The sequence below is a fragment of the Engystomops pustulosus genome, chromosome 7 (genome assembly GCF_040894005.1).
Source record: "Engystomops pustulosus chromosome 7, aEngPut4.maternal, whole genome shotgun sequence".
NCBI classification, from domain to species: domain Eukaryota; kingdom Metazoa; phylum Chordata; class Amphibia; order Anura; family Leptodactylidae; genus Engystomops; species Engystomops pustulosus.
Genome location: NC_092417.1, coordinates 126,313,900 through 126,337,918, shown reverse-complemented (window position 1 = coordinate 126,337,918; position 24,019 = coordinate 126,313,900). Strand labels below are relative to the sequence as shown.

Here is a 24,019-nt window from a genome sequence, read left to right as displayed (position 1 = left end):
GCTGTTATTTGCTACAGGCTTATCTGCAGCCTGTGAGGGTATCGCAGGAGGTGGACAAGCCAGAACCATCTCTGTAAGCAGATCCTCTCCGTCTTTCTAGGCCTTTAACAGATTTACATGATAAGTCTGCTCGGGTTTTCTCCGGCCGGGCTGACGTATCTGGTAGTTCACCTCTCCTATTTTCTCTAGAACCTCATACGGTCCTTGCCATTTGAGAAATTTACTCTACAGTGGGGACAAGTAGAAGTACCCGGTCACCGGGATTAAAGGTCCTTACTTTTGCTGATCTGTTATAAACCCGGCTTTGAGTTCTTTGTGCCTCCTCCACATGCTCCTTGACTATGGGCAAGACGGCAGCCACCCTGTCCTGCATATCTGCAATATGGTCTATTACACTTTTGTGAGGAGTGGGCTCTTGTTCCCAGGTCTCCTTGACAACGTCTAGAAGGCCATTGGGATGTCTGCCATACACCAACTCGAACTGTGAAAACCCAGTAGAGGATTGTGGGACTTCACCGTTGGCAAACATTAAATATGGCAACAGTAGATCCCAGTCCTTCCCATCCTTGTTTACCACCTTCTTGTTTGGTTTTGAAACTGTTTTTATTAGGTACAAATAAGCATGAACAATACAGCTTGTACATTTGCAAGAGTACCAGTTTTTCAAGGCTGAGCTATTGAATGACACACATTTCTCCTTTGACATTCAATTAAGTAGATAAATGAGGGGTAAGGTGTAAGTGGGGGAAGGTAGTGGAAGGGGCACAGGATCAAAGGGAACAAATAAAACAGATGAAAGAATTGAAACAAACGAAACACTTGCAAACAATTGAGGATGACATTACAATTCCAATATATAACATCTATGAATGCCTGAAAAGATCTCAGAGTAGGCAATTAAAAGTATCTGACTAAGATTAGATTTAAATTCAAGTAAGGGGGATCCTGTTTTGACTTTATCAGCATTGTAATTGTGTCTGCTGCAACATGCCTTCAAAGTTGGAATGACAGAGTGAAGTATACAGTTACTATATTATATTATTGTAATTATTGGTCAAAAGATTTCCAGGGTCCCCAGATAAGCAGAAATTTTTCCCTTGAGCATAGTTCCCAGTGTACTAACTCTTCAAATCTACAAATCTCATTTGACCTTAGCTACCCACTGGGCTATCAAAGGCGTTTACGTTGTCTTCCATAGAGTCGGAATGATCAGTTTGGCTGCTGAGATTAGGAAGGGAGCAAGAGAACTTCTCCTCCATGTGAAGGTCTGACATGGCTTACCCAGTAATACCACACTCTGTGATGTTGGAAGGGTGCATTTACAATTTTTTTCTGTCCAATGAAGGACTTTTTCCCAAAATGGGAGCAATTTCGGGCAATTCCACCAGATCTGCGACATGTCTCCTACGCCTGAATCACATCTCCAACAGCAAGCTGGTATATTGGGATTAATCCCGTTTAGCCATTTGGGGGTCTTATACCATCTTGATACAATTTTAAAGTGATTCCCCACAGCCCTAATACACCGGGAGAATTTGAGTTTTCCAGCATAACCTTAATGTCCACCTCAGAAAAACTCTCCTATAGCTCCTCTTTCCATTTTATCAAATAACCTGTTTTTTTAACTATGTGGAGACCTTGTATAGCGTTATATGTGATACATAGGAGCTTATTTTCTAGGGGTTTTCTGACACAGAGATTCTCCAACCACGTGCAAGACGTCTTCTCTGTGATTAGATTCTTATATATTCCACATGTGTGTAAAAAGTTGCTCAACCTAAGACCTGTTTTTTGTAAAAGATAATCTGCAGATATTTCCGAATCTGTGGAGAAAAAAAAAAACTGCTGTTTCAACCTTTGCCAAAAAGAGTGGAAGCCTGTTCTATCTGGGAACAGACATTTTGGTAGAAGGTCCAAAGGCAATAGAGGATGGGCATCTGAATGTAATGAGCGTATCTTTCCCAAGGTTTTTCTTGAATATATGAGCCCTTTGTGCAGTAAGCTTTTGAGTATTGTGTTGGTAGAAGTTTTTTTTAAACCCCATAACCTGGCTCTATATCATCTATTTTCTCATTTTCTAGTTCTGTGTATAATGATTGTGTAGGTGTCTGTGTAATCAATAGCCATCTAGTTATTTGGCACACATGGGAATAATTGATATCAGGGAGGTCAATACCTTCTTTTCTTGGGTGCTGAGATAGTAAGGCCCTTCTGATACGGGGAGTTTTGCTCTGCTATAAGAAGGATGAGAATAACGTATTGATTTTACCGAAAAAGGAAGCCAGTACTGCCTGGAAAAGATAAAGTAATTTTGGCACTATAAATGTTTTTAGTTAATTTTTTCTTCCCCACCAGGACATATATGGTATCTTAAGTTCAGAAAGTTGTTTTTAGAGATCCTTCAACAGTGGTTTGTAATTTAATCTATATAATTTGGTTAGGTCAGTTGTTAGCTGTATACCTAGATATTTAAAGGATTCCTTAGGCCATTTAAAGGGGAATCTTTTTGCAGCTTATTTGTAATGGTTTGGGGCGTTGAGATGTTCAACATTTCAGATTTTGCTAAATTAACTTTAAAATTGGAGAGGGTTCCAAAGTCTTTAAAAATTTCAGTGACCAGAGGTAAAGATGTTGTGGGGTAAGTGGTTACTATTAATAAATTGTCAGCAAATGCTGCGGTCTTGTGTTCAAAATCACCTACTTTAATACCTTGGATCTGTGGTTCCAACCTAATTTTCCTAATCAAGGATTCCATCATCATAATAAAAAGGGAGGGAGATAGGGGACATCCCTGTCTGGTACCATTACTAATATTGAATGGCTATTGAAGGATCCATTTACCCTAATTCTAGCACTTGGTTTGTTTACCAGCTTCTTTAGCACACTCTTTAGATTTTTGTTAAACCGTTTTACCAATCCATCCCTCTGAGGATGGTACACAGAGGTGCGTAACTGTTTAATATTAAAGAGCAGACATATTTCCTTGGTGACTTTCCCTGATCTGTGAGGATCTCCTTGGATAGTCCTACTCAGCAAAACATGGCAGACAATTCTTTAGCAATTAATTTTGCAGATGTGTTTCGTAGTGGGATGGCTTCAGGATATCGGGTAGCATAGGCCATAACTACCAGAATATGCTGGTGCCCCCAAGCAGATTTAGCCAGAGGACCCACCAAATCCATAGCGACCCTTTCAAAGGGTACCTCAATAATGGGCAGAGGTAACAACGGACTTCGAAAGTGTACCAAGGGAGCATGCAATTGACAGTCAGGGCAAGTTTCACAATATTTTTTTACCTAATCATACACTCCTGGAAAATAGAAACACTGCAAGATGCGTTCCAGTGTTTTTGTGGTGCCTAAGTGTCCTCCCATAGCATGTTTATGTACAAGGTCTAATACCGTTTGGCGATATGGCTGGGGTACCATTAATTGCTCCCGGGTTTCAACAAGCACCTTCTCAACTTGGCACAATAATTGCTGAATAACCACTACTCGAAAAAACAACTTAGCACCTGGGTGCTGTGGTACTCCATTCATTTCTACTACGTTTTCTCTGGCGCGGACCAGAGTGGGGTCCTGGGGTTGTGCGGCCCTGTCACTACCTCCTCAGCTTCTTCTGACATAACATCTAGGGGAAATGTTAAACTACCATCTTCTTCTATGGCAGCCATGCCTACAGCAGGAACCTCAGAGTCTGGGTCATTGGGCTCGGGATCTGAGAACTGACTGGACAACACAGGAGAATGAATCCCCAACTCTTGGTTTCCCCGCCATAAAGTACGGAACATGGGGAAGTCCCATCCCAAGATAAGGTAATGGGGCAAGTTTATGACAACCCCTGCCTCATGTATGAGAGATCGGTCCTGTCAGACTAATCTGATTGGTTTCTACGAGGAGGTAAGTTCAAGACTGGATCTGGGGGACGCTGTGGATGTTGTATATCTGGACTTTTCAAAGGCATTTGACACTGTGCCACATAAAAGGTTGGTATATTTGGGTAAGTAATAGGCTTAGTGATAGAAAACAGAGGGTTGTCATTAATGGCACATTCTCAGATTGGGTTGAGGTTACCAGTGGAGTGCCACAGGGGTCAGTATTGGGGCCACTTCTTTTTATTTTTATTAATGACCTTGTAGTGGGTTTACACAGTCAAGTTTCAATATTTGCAGATGATACTAAGCTGTGTAAAGTAATAAATACTGAGGTCGATAGTTTAGCACTACAGAGGTATTTGTGGAAGGTTGAGGAGTGAGCAGAGAAATGGTTGAGGTTTAATGTAGATAAATGTAAAGTTATGCACTTGGGCCATGGAAACAAAAAGTATAATTATGTTCTAAACAGTCAATTACTTGGTAAAACTGGAGCTGAAAAGAACTTGGGGGTATTGGTGGATGGTAAACTTAATTTTAGTGACCAGAGCCAGGAGGCTGCTGCTAAAGCAAATAAAATTATGGGATGTATCAAGAGAGGAATAGATTTCTCATGATAAAGACATAGTTTTGCCCTTATACAAATCCCTGGTCAGACCACACATGGAATATTGTGTACAGTTTGGGGCACCAGTGTATAAAAAGGATATAGTAGAGCTGGAACGGATGCAGAGGAGAGCAACCAGGATTATTAGGGGGATGGGGGGACTAGAATACAATGACAGATTACAAGATTTGGGATAATTCAGTTTAGAAAAAAGACGACTGAGGTGAGACCTCATTACAATGTAAAAATACCTGAACGGACAGTACAAGGATCTCTCCAAAGATTTTTTTATACCTAGGCCTGTGACCAGGACAAGGGGGCATCCTCTACGCCTAGAGGAGAGGCGATTTTCCCATCAACATAAACAAAGGTTCTTTACTGTAAGAGCAGTGAGACTATGGAACGCTCTGCCGCAGGAGGTTGTTATGGCAGACTCTGTACATGTTCAAGAGAGGCCTGGATGCCTTTCTTGAGAGAAAAAATATCACGGGTTATGGGAATAAAACATTTATTTAATTCTTAAAGGTTGGACTTGATGGACTTTCGTCTTTTTCCAGTCTTATATACTATGATACTATGTAGTGTCTCCCCACAAGAGGACTGGAAGTTAATAATTGTGGTGGGGTAGTAGTCCCCATGGATGCATAGAACTCCAATTGTTCGCCCTGTGACAGTTTTGGGTTCTATGAGGGACCCATTAATCAAGGTCACCCGACTGCCTGAGTCCAGCAGGGCCAACCCTGGATGCCCTGCTGCCATCACATGGCACAGGAGGCACTCATCAGTAGAGTCGGGGCTAGTAGCTATGTATACTGGGGCAGCGTAGAGAGAGACCCTTCTGGCAGAACTGCAGTCCATGGGCTATGAGGAATTCGGGCAATGGGCTGCAATATGACCTGGAAGGTCCAACAGGTGGGAGCCCCTCCAACTCCCCAAGGGTACCTCCCGGACATAGGAAGTGGTTTTAGCCCAAGGACTCATGGGTGAAATTACCTTTCGTGCCTTAGGGCCTGCCCTGGCATAAGGGGCACCCTTTTTTAGGGACTAGTTAGCACAAAACCTCTCCACCAACCCCACCACTGCCTCAGCATCAGATGGGTCCCCATGTCCCATTCATTGCTGGATCTCACCCGGCAAGGCCCTCAGGAAACGGTCCAAAACAACTTTCTCCACAATCTGGGCTGGAGTTGATGTCTCCGGCTGGAGCCACTTGGGGGCCAGATGAATCAGATGGTGCATCATGCACTCTTTGAGCACGTAGATGCAGATCCACTCCTAGTCAGGCCAAGATCTCTGCCTTTACCTTGGGGTAGTCCTGGGCATCCTGTTCGCTCAGATCGTAGTATGCCTGCTGGGAATCCGCGACAAGCAAGGGGGCCAACACCTCGGCCCAGAATTGCTGTGGCAACCTCTCACGGGTGGCCAAAGTCTCAAAGCCTGTCAGATAGGCCTCCACATCGTCCTCTGCTGTCTTCTTTATCATGGCTATGCGGACCTCTTTCCTGGCGTCCTTCAGCTGGGACAGTCCTTTCTGAGCAGCTGCTAGGGCTGTCACCTGCTGGAGCAACAATCTATTTGTTTCCTGCTGCTGCAAGTTTGCCTGTTGCTGCGCAGAAATTGCCCTATCATGCCTTTCCTGCTGCTACAAGTCAGTCTGCTGCACATTGGACTGGACAAGCTGCTTTATTAACTCTTCCATGGCTGTGGCTTGCAGCTTCAGCGCTGTTGACATCCGGGAGATGCAACTAGTGTGTACTTCACTGCACTTTGCCTGCTCCAATCCACCATGTGTGGGGAATTGCTCTGGGAGATGCTTTGTAGCAGTGCAGGAAGCAGGGACACACGCAGAGTTAAAGTCCAAACCAAGTGTTTTATTCACACTTCCTTGCCAAAACACAAATTCAGCCTTTGCTTAGGCACATACAAAATAAACCCTGCCGGCTGGGCACTGCCTAATACAACAATAAAACTTAACTACACATGTACCTGGATGCCAGGCACACGCTCTTGGCAAGCAAAATATCAGGAGGCACTGAGTTACCTTTGCTATGTGAACTCAGACCAGCCTTCAGCTCTCCAGGTAGTGCCTCACCTACTGCTTTTGGCTTGCAGTCTAAATCTGGCTCTAACAAGGCCTGTGACCCACACCTGTGGGCTATACAGAAACCCAGGACTGAAGGCCGGATGGAGTAGGAGTCCCACTACCAGTCTACCCCTACTCCATAATAAGCATGCCCAGTACGGACATTACAAAAGTGTCTTTGCTAGCTAGGCAAACATATCATGTGAATAGTGTCCAAGAGCAAAACTGACCACACAAGTTTAGTGATAACACCCTCCCCACCAGTGTAATAAAACTATTCATTACCTCCCTTTAGTTAGCTCAGTAAATGCAGTTTATATATACACACAGATATATATATATATATATATATATATATATATATATATATATATATATATATATGTGTATTTATTATTATTTATTTTTTTTGCTTTTCTATATCCAAAGATGCAAGTAAAAAACGTGAAAAATCCACTAAAAAACAATTTTATGAATTAATAAAAAGTTGCTAAAACACCAGCTTTCCATTTTTTATACTTGATTAACCCCTTAAGGACGCAGGGTTTTTTCGCTCATTTCTCGCTCTCCACCTTCAAAAATCTATAACTTTTTCATTTTTATGTGTACAGACCTGTGTGAGGGCTTATTTTGTGCGTAACAAATTTTACTTTCCCGTAATGTTATTTATTTTAACATGCCATGTACTGCGAAGCTGAAAAAAAATTCCAAATGTGGAAAAATTGAAAAAAAAACCGTCACGTGTGTCACGTTCTTGTGGGCTCAGTTTTTACGACACTGACTGTGCGCTCCAAATAACACCTCAGCTTTATTCTTTGGTTTGGTGCGATCGCGGTGATACCAAATTTATATAGGTTTTATTGTGTTTTAATACATTTTCAAAAATTAAACAAATGTGTACAAAAAAGAAAAAAAGAATTTGCCATCTTCTGACGCTAATAACTTTTTCATACTTTGACGTACTGAGCTTTGTGAGGTGTCATTTTTTGCAAAATGAGCCAACGTTTTCATTGCTACCATTTTGAAGTCTGTGCAACATTTTGATCATTTTTTAAGTGATGTAAAAAGGTGTAAAAGTCGCATTTCGGACATTTGGGCGCCATTTTCCGTCTCGGAGGTCAAAGCCGGCCGTAACAGTTTTTATATTTTGATATATCGGGCATTTTGGGACGCAGCGATACCTGATGTGTCTGTGATTTTTACTGTTTATTATGTTTTATATCAGTTCTAGCGAAAGGGGGGTGATTTGAATTTTTAATATTTTATTTATTTTTTTTTATTTTTTAAGCTTTTTTTAAACTTCTTTTTTTCACTATATCTTAGACCATCTAGGGTACATTAACCCTAGATAGTCAGATCATTCCTACCATATACTGCAATACTTCTGTGTATATGGCATTTTTGCAGCTCATTCATTACAATGAGCCACTGGCTCATTGTAACGAATCTGCAGAAGCCATTAAGCCTCGGGTCAAACGAAGACCCGAGGCTACCATGGCAACCGATCGCACCGTCTTTTAAATGCCGCCGGCGACTTTGCCAGAAGGGTTAATAGCGGCGATCGGTGCAAGCACCGACCGCGGTTATTAGCGGTGGGGGTTTGCTGCAATATGCAACAACCCCCACCTTTGTACGAAGAGGACTCAATCCGTGAGCCCTCTTCATACATTCCCTATAACCCTATACCTCTGCGCCGTAGAGCTACGCCGTAGAGCGTTAAGGGGTTAAACACCTCCCAAACATTCATTAATTCCCTTTACAAGAAATGATCTAAAAAGTAATCATACTGGGGGCGGACTGGCTGCAGTGGCGTAACTTGAAGCTGATGGGCCCCAGTGCAAAGTCTGTGCCAGGTCCCCTACTATAATGTATGGTTTATAGTACTAGTCTTCTCATATGGGAAAGTGAGACCTTATGGGCCCCCTAAGCCTCTTGGGCCTGGGTGCGCCCTCGGCACCCCCTCAAGTTACACACCTAGCTGCCTGGCTGTAGACTACATGAGGGCGGTCTGGCTGTAGACTACATTGGGGCGGTCTGGCTGTATACTAATGGGGGCAGTCTGGCTGTATACTAATGGGGGCGGTCTGGCTGTATACTACTTGCCAACATCATAGGTGGTGCTGCCAATGCATTTCCCACCTTCAGCTTATATTCCAGTAAATAGGTTTAAGCAGTTTTTTGTGTTAACATTAGGTGCCTCGGCTTATACTCAGGTATATACTGTAAGTCTGATTCATTTTTCTGCATATTTTAAAATACTTTCCATTGGTTTTAAATCAATCTATTAAGTTGTATTTATACCGTTTTATGCTGTTCTTGCTCTCTCTACTGACTGACTTACCAATATTTATTTTCTATTAATTCATTTAGTCTATCATGAAATGATTTTCTTTTTGTGTTTAATGCAATTTGTATATATTTGAATACTTTTAATCTACGGCAGCAATTCATAGCGCAATTCTTGCAGTTTGGCGGCGACAACTCCGGATGAATGTGCTGGTGCGTTATCGTGGGGAAACCTCCTTTTTCGCCAAATGCGGCCGTGTCTCCTTTAATTTTTTGTCGAAGCAGTCAGATAACTCACTGTAGTATTTTCCAGTGACCGTTCTTCCTTTTTCCAAAAAATCTATGAGGACTAGGCCGTTCGCATCCCAAAAAAATTGTCACCATGACCTTTCTGGCCGATGGGACTGTCTTCGCCTTCTTTGGAGCAGATTCACCAGAAGAAACAATTTGTTTTGATTGTTACTGTGGACTTTTTTAATGATTTCCTCGGTAACCACGTCTCCTGGTCGCTCAGAGTCAAAAACGGATGTTCGCCCACGTTTACATTCGTTGAACCAATATCTAACTGTGGTCATAGTAGAAAAGCAAAGGATATGGAGAAGCACCGTGTATGTACAGTATTAAGTACCATACATACTCGAGTATAAGCCGACCCAAGTAGAAGCCGAGACCCCTAATTTGAACACAAAAAACTGGAAAAACCTATTGACTCGAGGATAAGCCGGGGGTGGGAAATGCATTGGTCACAGCCCCAGTACATAGCCAGCCAGCCCCCTGTAGTAGCCATATAGCATGCCAGCCCCCTGTAGTAGCCAGATAGCCTGCCAGCCCCCTGTAGTAGCCAGATAGCCTGCCAGCCCTCTGTAGTAGCCAGATAGCCTGCCAGCCCCCTGTAGTAGCCAGATAGCCTGCCAGCCCCCTGTAGTAGCCAGATAGCCTGCCAGCCCCCTGTAGTAGCCAGATAGCCTGCCAGCCCCCTGTAGTAGCCAGATAGCCTGCCAGCCCCCTGTAGTAGCCAGATAGCCTGCCAGCCCCCTGTAGTAGCCAGATAGCCTGCCAGCCCCCTGTAGTAGCCAGATAGCCTGCCAGCCCCCTGTAGTGCAGTAGCCTGTCAGCCCCCTGTAGTGCAGTAGCCTGCCAGCCCCTTGTAGTGCAGTAGCCTGCCAGCCCCTTGTAGTGCAGTAGTGTAGTGTTTTAGCAGTTTAAGCTCTAAGAAATGGTCGGATTCTTGAAATGTTATTAATGTGCATCTGGCAAGATAGAGCAACAGATATACGAGGCAAAGGAGAAGTCTGAGTCCAGCAGAAACTCAAAACAGTGGGCCCGCTGCCTTGGGGTTATAGAGATATCACAGACAGAAATGGATAGATCAGGGTTATGTCTGTTAGTAGACGGTGGAAAGACTAGAAGAATAGTTTTGGAAGGATTACGTTTCAAGAAAAGAGGACATGATGTTAGAGACAACAGAGACAAAGTCACTGGTGTTACGGAGAAAGGCAGGTAGGTACAAGAATGTAACTACTATAATACTGCATTTTATCTGAATGCCAACTTAGAGGTTTTTGGTTTTACATGACATTGTTGTTTCTTGTTTTTGATGAGATTTTCTATATGATAAAGTTTGATGCTGTATAAAACATAAAATATGGAATATTAGCATACTCAGTTTGCTACAGCTTATTACTATTATGCAATAAAAGGCATGTAAGTGTTAATTTTATCTTATGTTCCCATCCCATATTTACCATGAAGTCGGTTTTCCCAGATTTTTGTTTTTACCATACAACAATGGATGTGAGAAATCCATTTAAGAATAGACTGCTGAGGAAGGAACAAGCGTTCCAAAATGCATTCAGTTTATGTATGTTATGTCTGGAAATTAACTCCTCTAACTCAAGGATGCAATGACCTTAACTGTGAAAGAGCGCCAATGAGAATAAACAAACAGATCGTATTGAACCACAAGCTCCAGCAGACCAAAAATGTTCACCACGCATGTGAGGCTAAGCACAGTCTCGCATCCAATTGAACCAAGCCTCGTTCTCAAACAACCAACAGAGTGGCACACATCGTGAAAAGGCACACGCCACTACAACACGCGTCTTGAGAGGATCTGTTTGGAATATCTATTAAGGAGCATTGTCGTATGAATTACCATGATTATAATACTGTATTCCATTGTATAGGAACATTCTATACGTATTGTGAAATATCTAAGGTATCATACCTATGTATACATACATCTCAAATGTTTATTGAATTAAGTTATATTCACGGCTAGGTGTGATTCACTATCAGTTACCTGCATTCGGACACTTTAAAGTCTAGGTTTTGCTTGTTAACGGTGAATCGATTTTGAGTTTACCTTTACATTATTACCATCAGGAGTTATTTCCAATTTGGTGATCCCATTTTTATCTTTCATCTGTATTCATGTGTATATCATGTGGGCCCCGTAACAGATAGTTTTTACTTTTATTTGAATAAATATAAAGTGTTACAGTATGCACCACCTGCTCCTATCCCAATAAAGACTGTTTCCTCAATTGTATGGTTGTTTATTAAAACACAGCGGTACCAAAGTATCACAATGTAACATTATGTCAAAACATCAAAATACCCTTATGTAAACATCTAATTAGTAGCAAAATTCACATATGTAAACAACTGATGAGGGCTGGGTCCATGCACTTGTAGTAACTATCTCTATGGATAAAAAAAAAAAAAGTTAAAAAATAAAATTGTTACTACAAGAGCATGGGCCCACCACTCATCAGATGTTTACATATGTGAATTTTGCTGGAATGCACTCAAGTACACCGGCCTATTCCTGGTGAAGGTAAGTGCAAGTCCCGCGACACTTTTTGTTTTTTAAATGCAGCGTTTTTTCCGAATCCGTAGGGTTTTTGTTAGGCCACGCCCCCCGATTTTTATCGCGTGCATGCCAGCGCCGATGCGCCACAATCCGATCGTGTACGCCAAAATCCCGGGGCAATACAGGTACAATCGGCGCAAATCGGAAATATTCGGGTAAAACGTCGGGAAAACGCGAATTGGGCCCTTAGTAAATGACCCCCATTATATCTAATGAGGAACTCTGTTTCACTGGAGATTGTGAAAGGAGTTTCTCTTATATAACGGTAGTAAGTCAATCTTGCATACCCTAGGTGGGAGTAGAAAGTCAAAATGATCCCACATCTTTCTTGATCAGTTATTACTTATGCTATCACTGTGGAGAGTTGGATTAGTGCTCTTGGAACAGGGAGTTCCACAGGGATGAGCTGGCTTTCATAGTTTCTTTCAAGTTTCTCAAATCTCAGAGCTGTTTAAAAGGTAATTTTTGCAGGTCTTTGTCCAATATGATTATGAAAAGTCTTATTGTATTTGTATATGTACCCCATTATTTGTAGAGTGGTGTGGAATACGATGGTGCTATATAAATAAAAATGTATTATATCATCCTCCATAAACAATGGCTCTTATACCTTCTGTGTCCCTCCTTCCTCCTAATAGAATGTTCGTGCTTACAAGCAGGCCTCTCACTCCTATTGTTTTAAGTTCATGACAATATTTGTACCTTTTAATGTCTTATTTTCATTGTATATGTACACTGATTTGTAAAGCACTTTTGATTACAATTGCGTTATAGAAATGAAAATTATTATTGTTGTTACAACCTTTTAACTACTTTGTATTCCAATTGTTATAGGAGGAAAATAGGATAAAGGAGTCCTTCAAAGATTTTTTTGTTCTTTCTTTATGAACTCATAACCTTAAAATTAATTTTAAGGTTATGTACATGCACCAGAGTTGAGTTCAGGAAATACAGTTAACGTTAACATATCACTTTTTACTGATGGTCTCTAAGATATTAAAGAAATGATAAAGGATAAATACACATTCTACGTAAGAGGAGTTGGTTTAATCCCTAATTGCAGTGCTGATGCATCAAGAGAAGAAAAGCATATAACACAGAGAAAAATAGCTCTATAAGCCAAGATCCCAAGCTAATATGCCAACTATTGTGCTATACTTCTAGGTATTTTTTGCATGAAATATATGATTGAGCACCATCACATTATGGAATAAACATTTGATATACATACATTTCATCTTTGATAGGCTTCTCGTAGGCTTTTGGAGAACAATGTGATAAAACTTGGCTATTCCAGTCTTTTACAACTAAACAAGGACTTTGTCCTTTTCCTCCAAAATGATTTATGGTGCTTGCAAATGTTGCCCCTTCATCATCCCTGTCACTGAGGAAAAGAAAAAAAAAAAACACATAGCAGCACTTGTTTAAAAATTCTAACATATCTTCAGTCCATCATCACTGTTAAAATAACCTCTCAAAAACTTTCAATTTTAATTCTACAATCAAATTAAAGCAAATTATATTCCATGTGATTTCAAAAACCTAGATGCTTGCTATTACCTTTAACGCCTACAAATAAAGGAGAAAATAATCAGTGTGAGTAAGAATAAAGACAACGTAAACCGTTATTTCCTTCCACTTGAATTGTTTCAGTGTTCCTGATGTTTGTCTCAACTGTTCCAAATTGTAATCAAGAAATAGGGTGGGCACATCTAAATGTAACACAAGAGGGAACAGCACACATAAAATACATTGATATACAAAACCAAAGACAACAAAAGTGTATATATTGTATATATATAAAAAAAGCACACAGCCTGTAAAGTATACAGAACTGTACTTTAGTTTAACCCCTTCAAGACGCAGCCATATTGTACTGTAGTTTAAGGCTCAGCTCCAGTTTTTGTATTCTGACTTGCGTCGCTTTATTTCCTTATAACTTTTGAACACTATCAAAGCCATTAAGAGATTGTTTTTCCTCATATGTTGTACTTCATTTTAGTGGTAAATTTTGGCTGGTAAGTTTAGAGTTTTTTTACACAAAAAAAAGAAAAATGATTAATTTCTTGAAAAATTTGCCATTTTTGAAATTCAAAATCATCGCGTTTTCAGGCATATAATTTTACCACCTCAATTAGTTGCTGAATAACATTTCCCATAAGTCTACTTTACATTTTCATAATTTTTGAAATGTCTGGGTAATTTATTTTGATGTCACATGGCTGACAAATCGAATATCGGTTTTCTGTATTTTCAGAATTGACTATTTTGGGGTTAATTACTGCTTTTAATGAAATTTTAAATATATAACATCAAAAGCCCCCTATATAATAAAACCATTTTCAAACCTACACCTCTCAAACTATCAAAAAAAGCTTTTAGGAACATTGTTAACCTCTTGAGATCTTCATAGTAATTAAATCAAAATGGAGATGCAACTTAGAATGGTCAAATTTTGTCGGTTATATGTTCATTTAGCCCTAAAATGTACACATTTCAAAAAAATAAAAAGAGAAAACCCATCTTACAATTTGTTATACACCCTCCACATGTGGCCGTTATGGGTGTATAACAAGGCACAGAAGGGAAGGAGAACCCTACAGCTGCTAGGATTTCAGTTTTCTCATTGGCCCCTTTTGTAGGCTATAAAATTTTAGCTTTTCATTATTGGGGCCATGTAACGGCATTTTTTTTGAGGGATGAGATGCTTTTTCCAGTGTTACCATTTTGGGGTTGGTATTTCCTATTGTTGAAAATTTAGGAACTGTTTTATTTTTTAATTTTTTGAGGGAGTTGAAAAGCATCAGTTCTTTACTTTCCGTGTTCGCTCTCGTCGCACAGCATCTGTTTCAAACTACAAATGAAGGTAATTAATCATGTATAGCGATCGGCTAGGGTCTAGTTCAGTGGTGGCGAACCTATGGAACGGGTGCCAGAAGCGGTACTCAAAGCCCTTTCTGTGGGCACCCGGGCCATCACCCCAGTGCACCAGACAGGACTCAAAGAATCTTCCTGCAGTTCCAAGCAACTTAAAAGATGCTGCTTTCAGTCGTATATTTAAGTGATACATAGACCTACTAAAAATAGTCATAGAAAACTTTTTTAATTCTTTGTATTCATACTACTAACTCGCCTTCCTCATTTAATACTGATCCTATAAAGTTATAATCTTGCTGTCTACTAATAACATTCGCCAATTTCTTTCCTGGATTAGCAACCTCAGCCAAGTTTTGGAAGCGATACCGCCAATGATCCTGTTGAGCCTTTTATATCGTATACATTTCAAAGTCGTCCACTTCTTTTTGTCACTCCTGTAACCCTCCTTTCCCTGCCACGTAGTGGCTTCTTATTCTGCCAACTTTTTTTGTTCCCCAAGTGTCTTCTCTTTTCAGTTGTGTTTTTAAATGAAAACACAATATTTCCTTTAAACAGAACCCTGGAAAATAGGCTTTGAAGGTACCCCATGTCGCCAGATCCACACCCTCGCCATTATGCGCATAGAAAAAAATTCCCGCAAATCGCTCACACCATCCATAGATCCCAATATTTTAAACCATCCATGCTTAATCCTAAATACACTATTCTCGTTTACCCCTGTAAAATCGCATATTGCTACCATTGGTACATGATTTGATATACATTTGGCTTCATAACAAATTTTGTGAATCAAAAGCCAAGCTTGACCCATTTCTGAAACAAAAATCAATACGTGAATTCACTTTATATGTTTGTGAGAAGCAGGGAAATTCCTGTTATTTTGGTGACATTCCTGCCAAATATCCAACCAATCAAATTCCTGTAATAGCAAGGCAAAATTTACACTGTGAACACCCTTCTCTCTACCAGACTAATCAAGTCTTGGTTCCAAAATCTTATTTAAGTCCCCCAATAGTGCACCTTGCTTATCCAATAAAATGTAGTGAATTTTACATAAAATCTGCGGATTCTATTGAGGAACATAGATTGAAGCTATGACAATAAACTTATCATACAACATTTACAGTGTTGTGTGTTAAATAAGTTTCTTGCCGACAGATTAAAGACCACAATTCTCTTCAACCTATCTACCAGGCCTCTGATGTTCCAATAGAGGATTTTCAACTATATACATTCAACTCCTTTTTGGTTACCATTCTTTCAACAAATGAGTGAAGGAAGGAGAGAAGAGAGAACAACAACAAACCCAATGAAAACCTACCCCACAATATCTACAGAGGTAGGTCCTTACCTATAATAATCATCTAAGCAACCACCTCCTTCCAGATCAAACACAATTTTTATTTATCTTTCAACCAGTCCAAAACCTTTGGTCTTTCAAAAAAGTGTGTATTCTCCTTATAGGTCATTCTCAACCTAGCTGGATATAATATGGAAAACTTCAGTCCTTTCCCGTGCAGTTTCTTTTTACCTCAATTTTTTTAAAATTTCAGCTGGTTAGTGATGGAACATAATTTTATTTACACATTTAAGTTCTTACTTATGTGTTTCCTTCAATACAATCTCCTTATCCCTACTGGAGAGGAATTTGATTAAGACTGGTGAAAAAACCAGTAAAAAAAACCAACAAGGTCCTTCCCCTAATTCTCAGGAACCCCCATAACACTCAAAGGGGCTTAAAGCCTTCAGAGCAGTGAACCTTGGAAATCCACAGGGTTCTAGATTTTGCCCTGAGAGCATAAATCAGTACAAATACAGACAAGTTCACCCCAAGCCAGATACTAGTGGTACCTGAAATGGCTCAGTAAGAAGTATATATTAGAACAGAATGATACTAGATATTATCAGTTGCAACATTCTATCCACAGTCAGCAAAAAGTCTCTCCAGAGAAAAAAGAAGTACACACAAGAAGATTTATAGTCATCTACTGAGGATGTCTCTGGCTTCTAAATGGTAAGGCAAACCTCAAGCAAGTTTTCAGGAGTGAGCTTGTACACGCAGGACAAACACCCCAAACCTTCCAAGCTTCCTCCAAACAGCCATCCTTCACAACTTACAGCCACGTTCCTCATGTAACCACCTTCTAAGTATAGGCAGGACTTGGACATGTAGGTCCTTCCGCACACAGGGCATCAGGGAGTAAGGTAGAATACACAAGGAGCGGCAGTGCTCACACTTCACAGCCAGATGTGCCTTATCAGGCAGGGGCGGAGTCCAGACACGCGTGACACGCTCACACAATCTGCCCCCCACCTAAAACCTTAAGGTCAGCCCAGCAATTAAATGAGGTTCTCCTTGAAGATCCAGCGGTTAAATCACAAACTGGGGCACCCTCTTTGCAAATAATGGTCACCTGGACGACTCAAAATGTTCATAAAGGGTGAGGTTAATTAAACTTTCAGCCCAACGTAACAAAGCTAAGTCAGCACAGATGTTACAACTAGAGAAGCAATTGGTTAATTTGAACATTGACCATAGCAAAGTTGATTTTGAACACCAGGCTTCAGCTGGATTTGCTCCTAACAGAAAGGACAGAGAAGGCACTTCAGTGGTCTAGGGCTCTTTATTTTAAGCAAGCTAATAAACCGGAAAAAATTCTTAGTCAAGAACTTGAATAAAACACTAGCCTTTAATACAGTCCATGCCTTACACACAGTTTTCAGCTCCAGTTGCTGTTCTTCTATTTCCCCCTTCCTGACCAAAGCAACCCTTCTAAAGGTCACTGGAGACCAACACCAGCACCTAGATAGATGCCCCCATATCCTTAGAGAGAGTACACTTGGCTGTTTTGCAGTTTAAGTTGGGCAAAGTGGGCTCACAGCCCTTTACTATAAAACATTCTCTAAGTTACTCCTGCAGAAAGCTTCTCATGCTTTATCCAAGGGTTGCGTGCCCCTGGAGTCCTTCTAGGAAACAAATACCATTGTACTCCCCAAGCCCAAAAAGACCATACATCTCCTAAGAATTACAGGTCTATTCCTCTATTGAAAATTGATAATTATGATTGCTAACAGGTATTTTAGTAAAAAGGCGGAATAATATTGTCCCATCTCTGGTTCACAAAGACCAGGTAGGCTTTGTCCAATCTTGACAGGCTGTAGATAATGTCAGAAAAGTGATGAACCTTATTCACCAGCCCAATGTGTCCAAAACTCCAATGGCTATTCTTGCCTTCGATATTGAAAATAACTTTGATGGTGTCACATGGCCACAATTATTTTCTGTGTTAGAAGGGGTCAGTATCAAAGGATTTTTTCTCTCCCTTATTAAACAATTATACTCCTCCCCTTCGGCCACTTTGAAGCTTCCGTCCATCACTAGGCATCCAATTAAGATTGCAAGGGAAAACAGGCAAGGCTGTCCCCTCACCCTGGCTTTATTCGCACTGGCTAGACTGATCAGGGCCAACCTAAACATTGCAAGGCTTAAATTGGGAGGCAGCCACTACAAGGTCAATTTATGTGCAGATGATCTGCTTTTGTTTATAACTAAACTGTTAACATCTCTTTGCGCTGATGGATAAGTTTGCAGAAGCCTCTGGCCTAACTGTAAATTCAATCAAAAACAGTTGCACTCTTCTGCAATATTGCATCCCAACAACCAATAAGTAAGCTGATAGAATAATATTTTGGCTGAGCGCAGCACCCCTGAAGAACGTAGAATTGCCAGGGAAGGTGCCCCCGGGCCCCAGGGGAAACCCAACCCAGACACAAGTAACTTATTAACCTGAAATAAACATTTTCTTAACCCGAAATCCCATTATCACAAGGAACAATCATAATACATAATATATTGTTAAACTGACTTACAACGTCCAATATCAGAATGATGACTTCCAGACGACCAACTTGTTAGAAGATAGGAAAGGCAAGCGAGTGCTCAACCTGGGGTGCTGCAGGAGCTGGCTGTCCCTGGCGCAGGTCAGAAGCTACACGCTGTGGGTGCTCGTGTGCTGCCTGGTCAGGGTTATGATGACCAATGGAGCGTCTTCGATGTCTGCGACGTGGATGCCTCTGAGGTCGTGGGGGTGGTCCTCCGGCTGCCTCTGCCATTCCGGTAGGGCAACTGGGGGGAGGACCAAGGGATTCAGTAAAAGCAGACAGGTCTCCAGGGTGTCGTAGAATATGCAGCCGGCCACTGTGGCAAACTTGGAGTCTAAACGGGAATCCCCAGGAGTATTAGAAACCTTTTTGTTTAAGAGCTTCCAGTAGGGGAAGCAGCGCTTTACGCTTCAGCAGGGTCGGTCTGGAGAGGCCTGGAAGGAGTTGAAACTCGGTGGCCTTTAAAGCTTACATCTCCTATATTTCTGCCACTGTTCATAATTGCCTCTTTGGTCTGAAAGCGGTGTACTCTACATATTATATCCCGTGACCTATTCAGATTTGAGGGTTTAGCGCCTAGGGTCCGATGAGCACGATCAAGTTCCAGAAGGGTATCAGCAGGGATATCGATGATCATATTGAAGAGCTCCTGCAGTGTCGAGTAAATGGCGGGAGTCTTTATAGACTTGGGTACACCCCGCACTCTAATGTTGTTCCTCCTGCCCGTTTTCTAGATCGTCCAGATGGTCAGATAGAGCTCGCAACTGGGAGGACTGAGAGGCCAATTGTGTGGAATGAATGGCCAACTGTTCTCGGACGGAACGTTGAGAAGTCTCTACTGTTGACACTCTTCCCTCTATTTCATGTACTTCGTCTCTGTTTGCAGACATTTCGGATTGATAAGATTGTTCCAATCTGATGATTCCATGTCCTCCCTAGTAGGGATGGTTCGTATATGTGCTCGCGATGCTCTTAGATCGGATAGCACCTCTCTATCCAAAGAGGGTTTAGCATAATACATGTGTGCTGGCGGTGTCTGGTGCAGCAAGTCTTCATCATATTCAGCCTGCGGTGGCGAAGCAGGTGTGAGGTGCACTCTTTGTGATAAAGGGCAGGGCGATCAGCATTTTCTGGAGTGCTGCCCACGCTGGCGCTCGAAGGTTCAACTCCTGGGGAGTTGGAGACCAGAACTCCTGGGAGAGCTCATCCACTAGGGGTGATCCCCGATGAGGGGATGCAGCCAGTGAATGGCTAGGGGAAGGTGGAGGTGCCACTGCCTGAGACGGGCCCTGGCCTGATGAGCCCCAGGCAGATGATGTGTGAGAGGTGGAAGTGGAAGGTTGGGCCTCAGAGACTTTGCCATGGGGACACCACAGATCCCTCCTCCTTGTGAGTCTCGGTGAGACCCAGGGCTCAGTGCTGGCCTCATAGAATCGGTGACTGCCCAGGAGGTTGTAACATAACGGGGCTGTTGGCTGACCCGCACTTCCGCGCGTCTCTGGACTCACCAGCGCTCTAGGCCACTATCTTGACTATCGGAGCGTCGGGTGTCGGTGGACATCCTAAGGGCTGAAGAACTGCAGCGCTGGCAGCAGATTCCCAGTCCCGCTCTCCGAAGCCAGGCGCCGCCATTTCGATTCCCGGGGGTTCCGCTATCTCTGGGTGATCCAGTGTCCCGACCTGACGCCACCCTCTTGGATCCCAGCTTGGAGGCCGGGGGCAACAGCAGCGTTCCCTGCTCTGCATTTGGGGAGTCCAGAATCGCTCCACCGGGAGAAGTAGAGGTGCTTTTTTGGTCCCGAAGACTGTCGAGGAGGCGCCAGGTCAATAAGGTCCGCCATGACAGGTACGTCCACTTTGGCCTTCTGAGCAGTCCGGCCAGTCATGTGCGGGTGTGGGTAATGGCAGCGGCCCCAGCTCCTTTCCTCTTCTTTGCACCCTGCAGGCAAGAATTTAGGGTGAGATCGGCATATGTCTGGGCTAGTTCCCCGGGTCTTAACAGTTAACCTGTTAAGCGCCGCGGTCAAACCTGACCGCGGCACATAACATACGGGTGCCGCCATCTTGGATGGACGATCGCCGCCCCCTGGAATCTCATCAGAGGGCGGCGATCGGTTGCTATGGCAGCCTAGAGTCTCATTGAGACTCGTAGGCTTGCCATGTGCAATGATTTATAATAGCCAGCAGAGGGCAGGCTATTAAAAAAGTAGTATTGCAGTATATAGTATTAGCAATCGGACCCTGCAGGGTTAAATTACCCTGGAGGATCATTAAATAATGGTAAAAAAAAAATTTTAAAAATAAAAAAAAATATGAAAAAATAGTAAAAGTAAAAAAAAGTAAAAGTTTAAATCACCCCCCTTTCCCTAGAACTGATATAAATATAAATAAACAGTAAAAATCATCATTTTGAAAAATATAAAAAATTCTATAAAAAGTGATCAAAAGCCCATACAGTCCTCAAAATGATAGCATTAAAGACACCATCAAAATAGCAAAAAATGACACCACCCACAGCTCCGTGCACTAAAGTTTGAAAAAGTTATTAGTGCCAGAACATGGCAAAATAAAGAATTTTTTTTTGTACAGAAGGTTTTAATTTTTTTAAATGTATAAAAAAATGATAAAACCTGTACAAATTTGGTATCCTCATGATCGTACCGAACCAAAGAATAAAATAGACCTGTGATTTGGGGAGCTCAGCTCAGAGCAGCTCCACTGACACACAGTGTCCCAGCGCTCCCACAGACAGTATCACTATACTGCCACCCCACTCTGCCAGTGCACCTTCCTCTGGAGGACTCTCTCTACCTGAACTGACCCCAGACTTGCCCCTGGTGCACACTAACCCAATCCTACTAGGCATGTTGCAAACCTACACAAAATAAGGGTCTTATTTCCCCTGATGAGCCTATACTCCATAGGTGAAACATGGCATGTAGGGAAGATTGACCTTATCGCTGCATGGTGTGAACTTGTCACACGACTTGCACCGCGCACAGTCCTATATCATATTAAGGGATTCGTACCTTATTGAAATACAACTCGGACTCTAATCTTGTCACTCACCCTATTGTTCTACCTTTGCACTTGTCTCCTGTCTCCTCATCGCGACAGATTCTCGTGATCTTCACAGCCTTTGTCCTAACCTACCCACATCTCCCCTTCCCTCCCCACGGTAACTAGGGTTACTTGGCCGAGGACAGGGGCAGGTTCCGGTCGGGACGACGGCCATCTAGGGCTGCCGCCCCGAGATTAGGACTTCCTAGGGATTGGCAGGGCCCCCACCCAGCCCCCACTAGGGCCAACTAGGGACCCCCCGCACTCGGCTACCTACGAGTGCTCCCCCCCCCCCCCCCTCCCCTCTCTATACACTGCATGTATAGACACTTTTGCGTGTACAACACAATCTGGACACAGATATTCCATCTCCTTATCCAGTCCTGAAGCTACCACGCAGACTGACCACGGAGCATCGCTTTCACCACCGACCACAACACTGCCTATGCTCCCGCAGCCTCTCCAGCAGGCACAGTCGCCGGTGTGCTCCTCAGCTCCTCTGACCATCTACTTGTACGCTACGCTACTACTGTACCTTGTCTTATCATTTAATGTAAATAAATTATCCTTCTTGAATAATCCAAACCTCCACCAGTTGTACTTCTGTTTAAGCTCAGTGAAAGTTGTAAAATCCAAACCCACAAGAAAACGGTGCAAATGCGTTTTTCATCATTTTCACTGCATTCTGAATTTTTTTCCTGCTTCCCAGTAACGGCATGGAATAATAAATACCATCACTATGAAGTGCAATTTGTTACGCAGAAAACAAGCCCAAACAAAGATCTTTACATGGAGAAATAAAAAAGTTACAGATTTTTGAAGGTGGGGAGTGAAAAATTAAAATGCAAAAACGAAAAAGGGCCACGTCCCTAAGGGGTTAAAAATGGTAGCATGGAAAAAATTTTGACGCAGCGATACCTAATGTGTTTATGATTTTAACTGTTTATTTATATCCGTTCAAGGGAAAGGGGGCGTTTTTAATTTTTTGGTATTTTTATTATTTTTTTTAACTTTCGTTTATTTTTACCATTTTTCAGATCCCCTAGGGTACTGTAACCCTAGGTTGTCTGATCGATCCTACTTTATACTGCTATACTACAGTATGGAAGTACATGGGGATTTTTCTCCTCATTCATTACAATGTGCAAATTACAAAAAAAAAAAAACGAGGCCGTCTCGGGTTAAAACGTGATAGCCAGTGGGCCCTCTCCATGCACCCACACCCACCGCGCATCGTACTATTATGGCGCAAGGGGTAATCGTTAAGGGGTTAAAGCCAAGGATAATTATAATATTACAAGCTTGGGAGTAAACATCACACCATAGATGGATTCACTCTACTCCTGCAATGTTTTGGCAACTTCAGTCTGATTTTACTAAGTGGGATACTCCTGCCCTTTGCTGGGTAGGCCGAATCAATACTGTAAAGAGGAATAAGTTGCCTAAAATGCTGTACTAGTTCTGCTGCCTCCACATTCATGTCTCTGTTAAGGCCCTGACAGATTTTCAGAAGGCCATTTTTACTTTATATGGGCAGGCAAGAAGCCTAGGATTAAGACTTGTTTGATGCATTAACATAAGGGAGTTGGGGGAATGTCAGCTCACCACATCATTAAAGGGGTATTCCCATCTGGGCATTTACATTTAATTTTATTCATTTGCCACATGTAGCCATGTTGTCCATTAGACACTAGAGAGCTTCCTCAAATACGACCACCTCACACTCTGGCAGCAGTGACCAGACATGCGCTATTGAGTCCTGCCTGACCACCTGGATTCAGCAATCATTACCACAGGACGGCTGTGGGACATGCAGTAACTCCCGGTGGTGGCCGTTTCCGAGGAAGCTATCACGTTTCTAAGGGACCATATGACTGCATTTATGAGAAACTAACTTCACACAGGTAAATTTTTTTTAATAACATCAAATTAAAGAAATGTTTACATATGCCAGATTAATTAAACTGAATGTGAATGGCCAGACGAGAATACCACTTTAAGTATTGCCAGGCTGCTAGGTTAGTGCAAATAATTGTCGGGACTTACTTTGTGGCGTATGTTGCACAGATCTTTCTCTCTGGCAATGCTCCTGGTACTGCCACATAGGAGGTTTGAAATAGGGACTGCTTTATAAATGAATATCAGAACAAATTACAAATTCATAGTATTACCAGTTAAATCCAAGTGGGAGGGAGTGAGACCAAGACTGCCCCACGCATATCTCCTGTTATACAGGCTTCCTTATACAGGCTTTGTAATTTGTTCTATTTGTTTATTTATATAGCATTTGTATCACTGCACATGGCACTTTATGTGATTACCATTATTCTTTAGAACTATGTACCTCTATCTCCTATTGAGCTTTAAAGGGGTTATCCGGGTTTAAATATTTTTTTATGGCCGGGCTGGGGAGGGCTATTTAAACATAATAAACATGTACTTACCTCCTCTGGTGCTGCTGATGTCCCGCGCCGCGGC

At 42.1% G+C, this 24,019-nt stretch overlaps 1 protein-coding gene across 2 annotated transcripts in view; it reads right to left on the bottom strand.

Moving 5' to 3' along the window:
• Positions 1 to 24,019, bottom strand: part of EDC4 (enhancer of mRNA decapping 4) — a 688,366-nt gene that overhangs the window by 201,137 nt on the left and 463,210 nt on the right. For both annotated transcript variants that reach the window (XM_072117764.1, XM_072117765.1), the window contains exon 19: positions 12,954 to 13,106. In XM_072117764.1, coding sequence (XP_071973865.1) covers positions 12,954 to 13,106 — 153 coding nt within the window. The remainder of the gene's footprint in view (positions 1 to 12,953; positions 13,107 to 24,019) is intronic.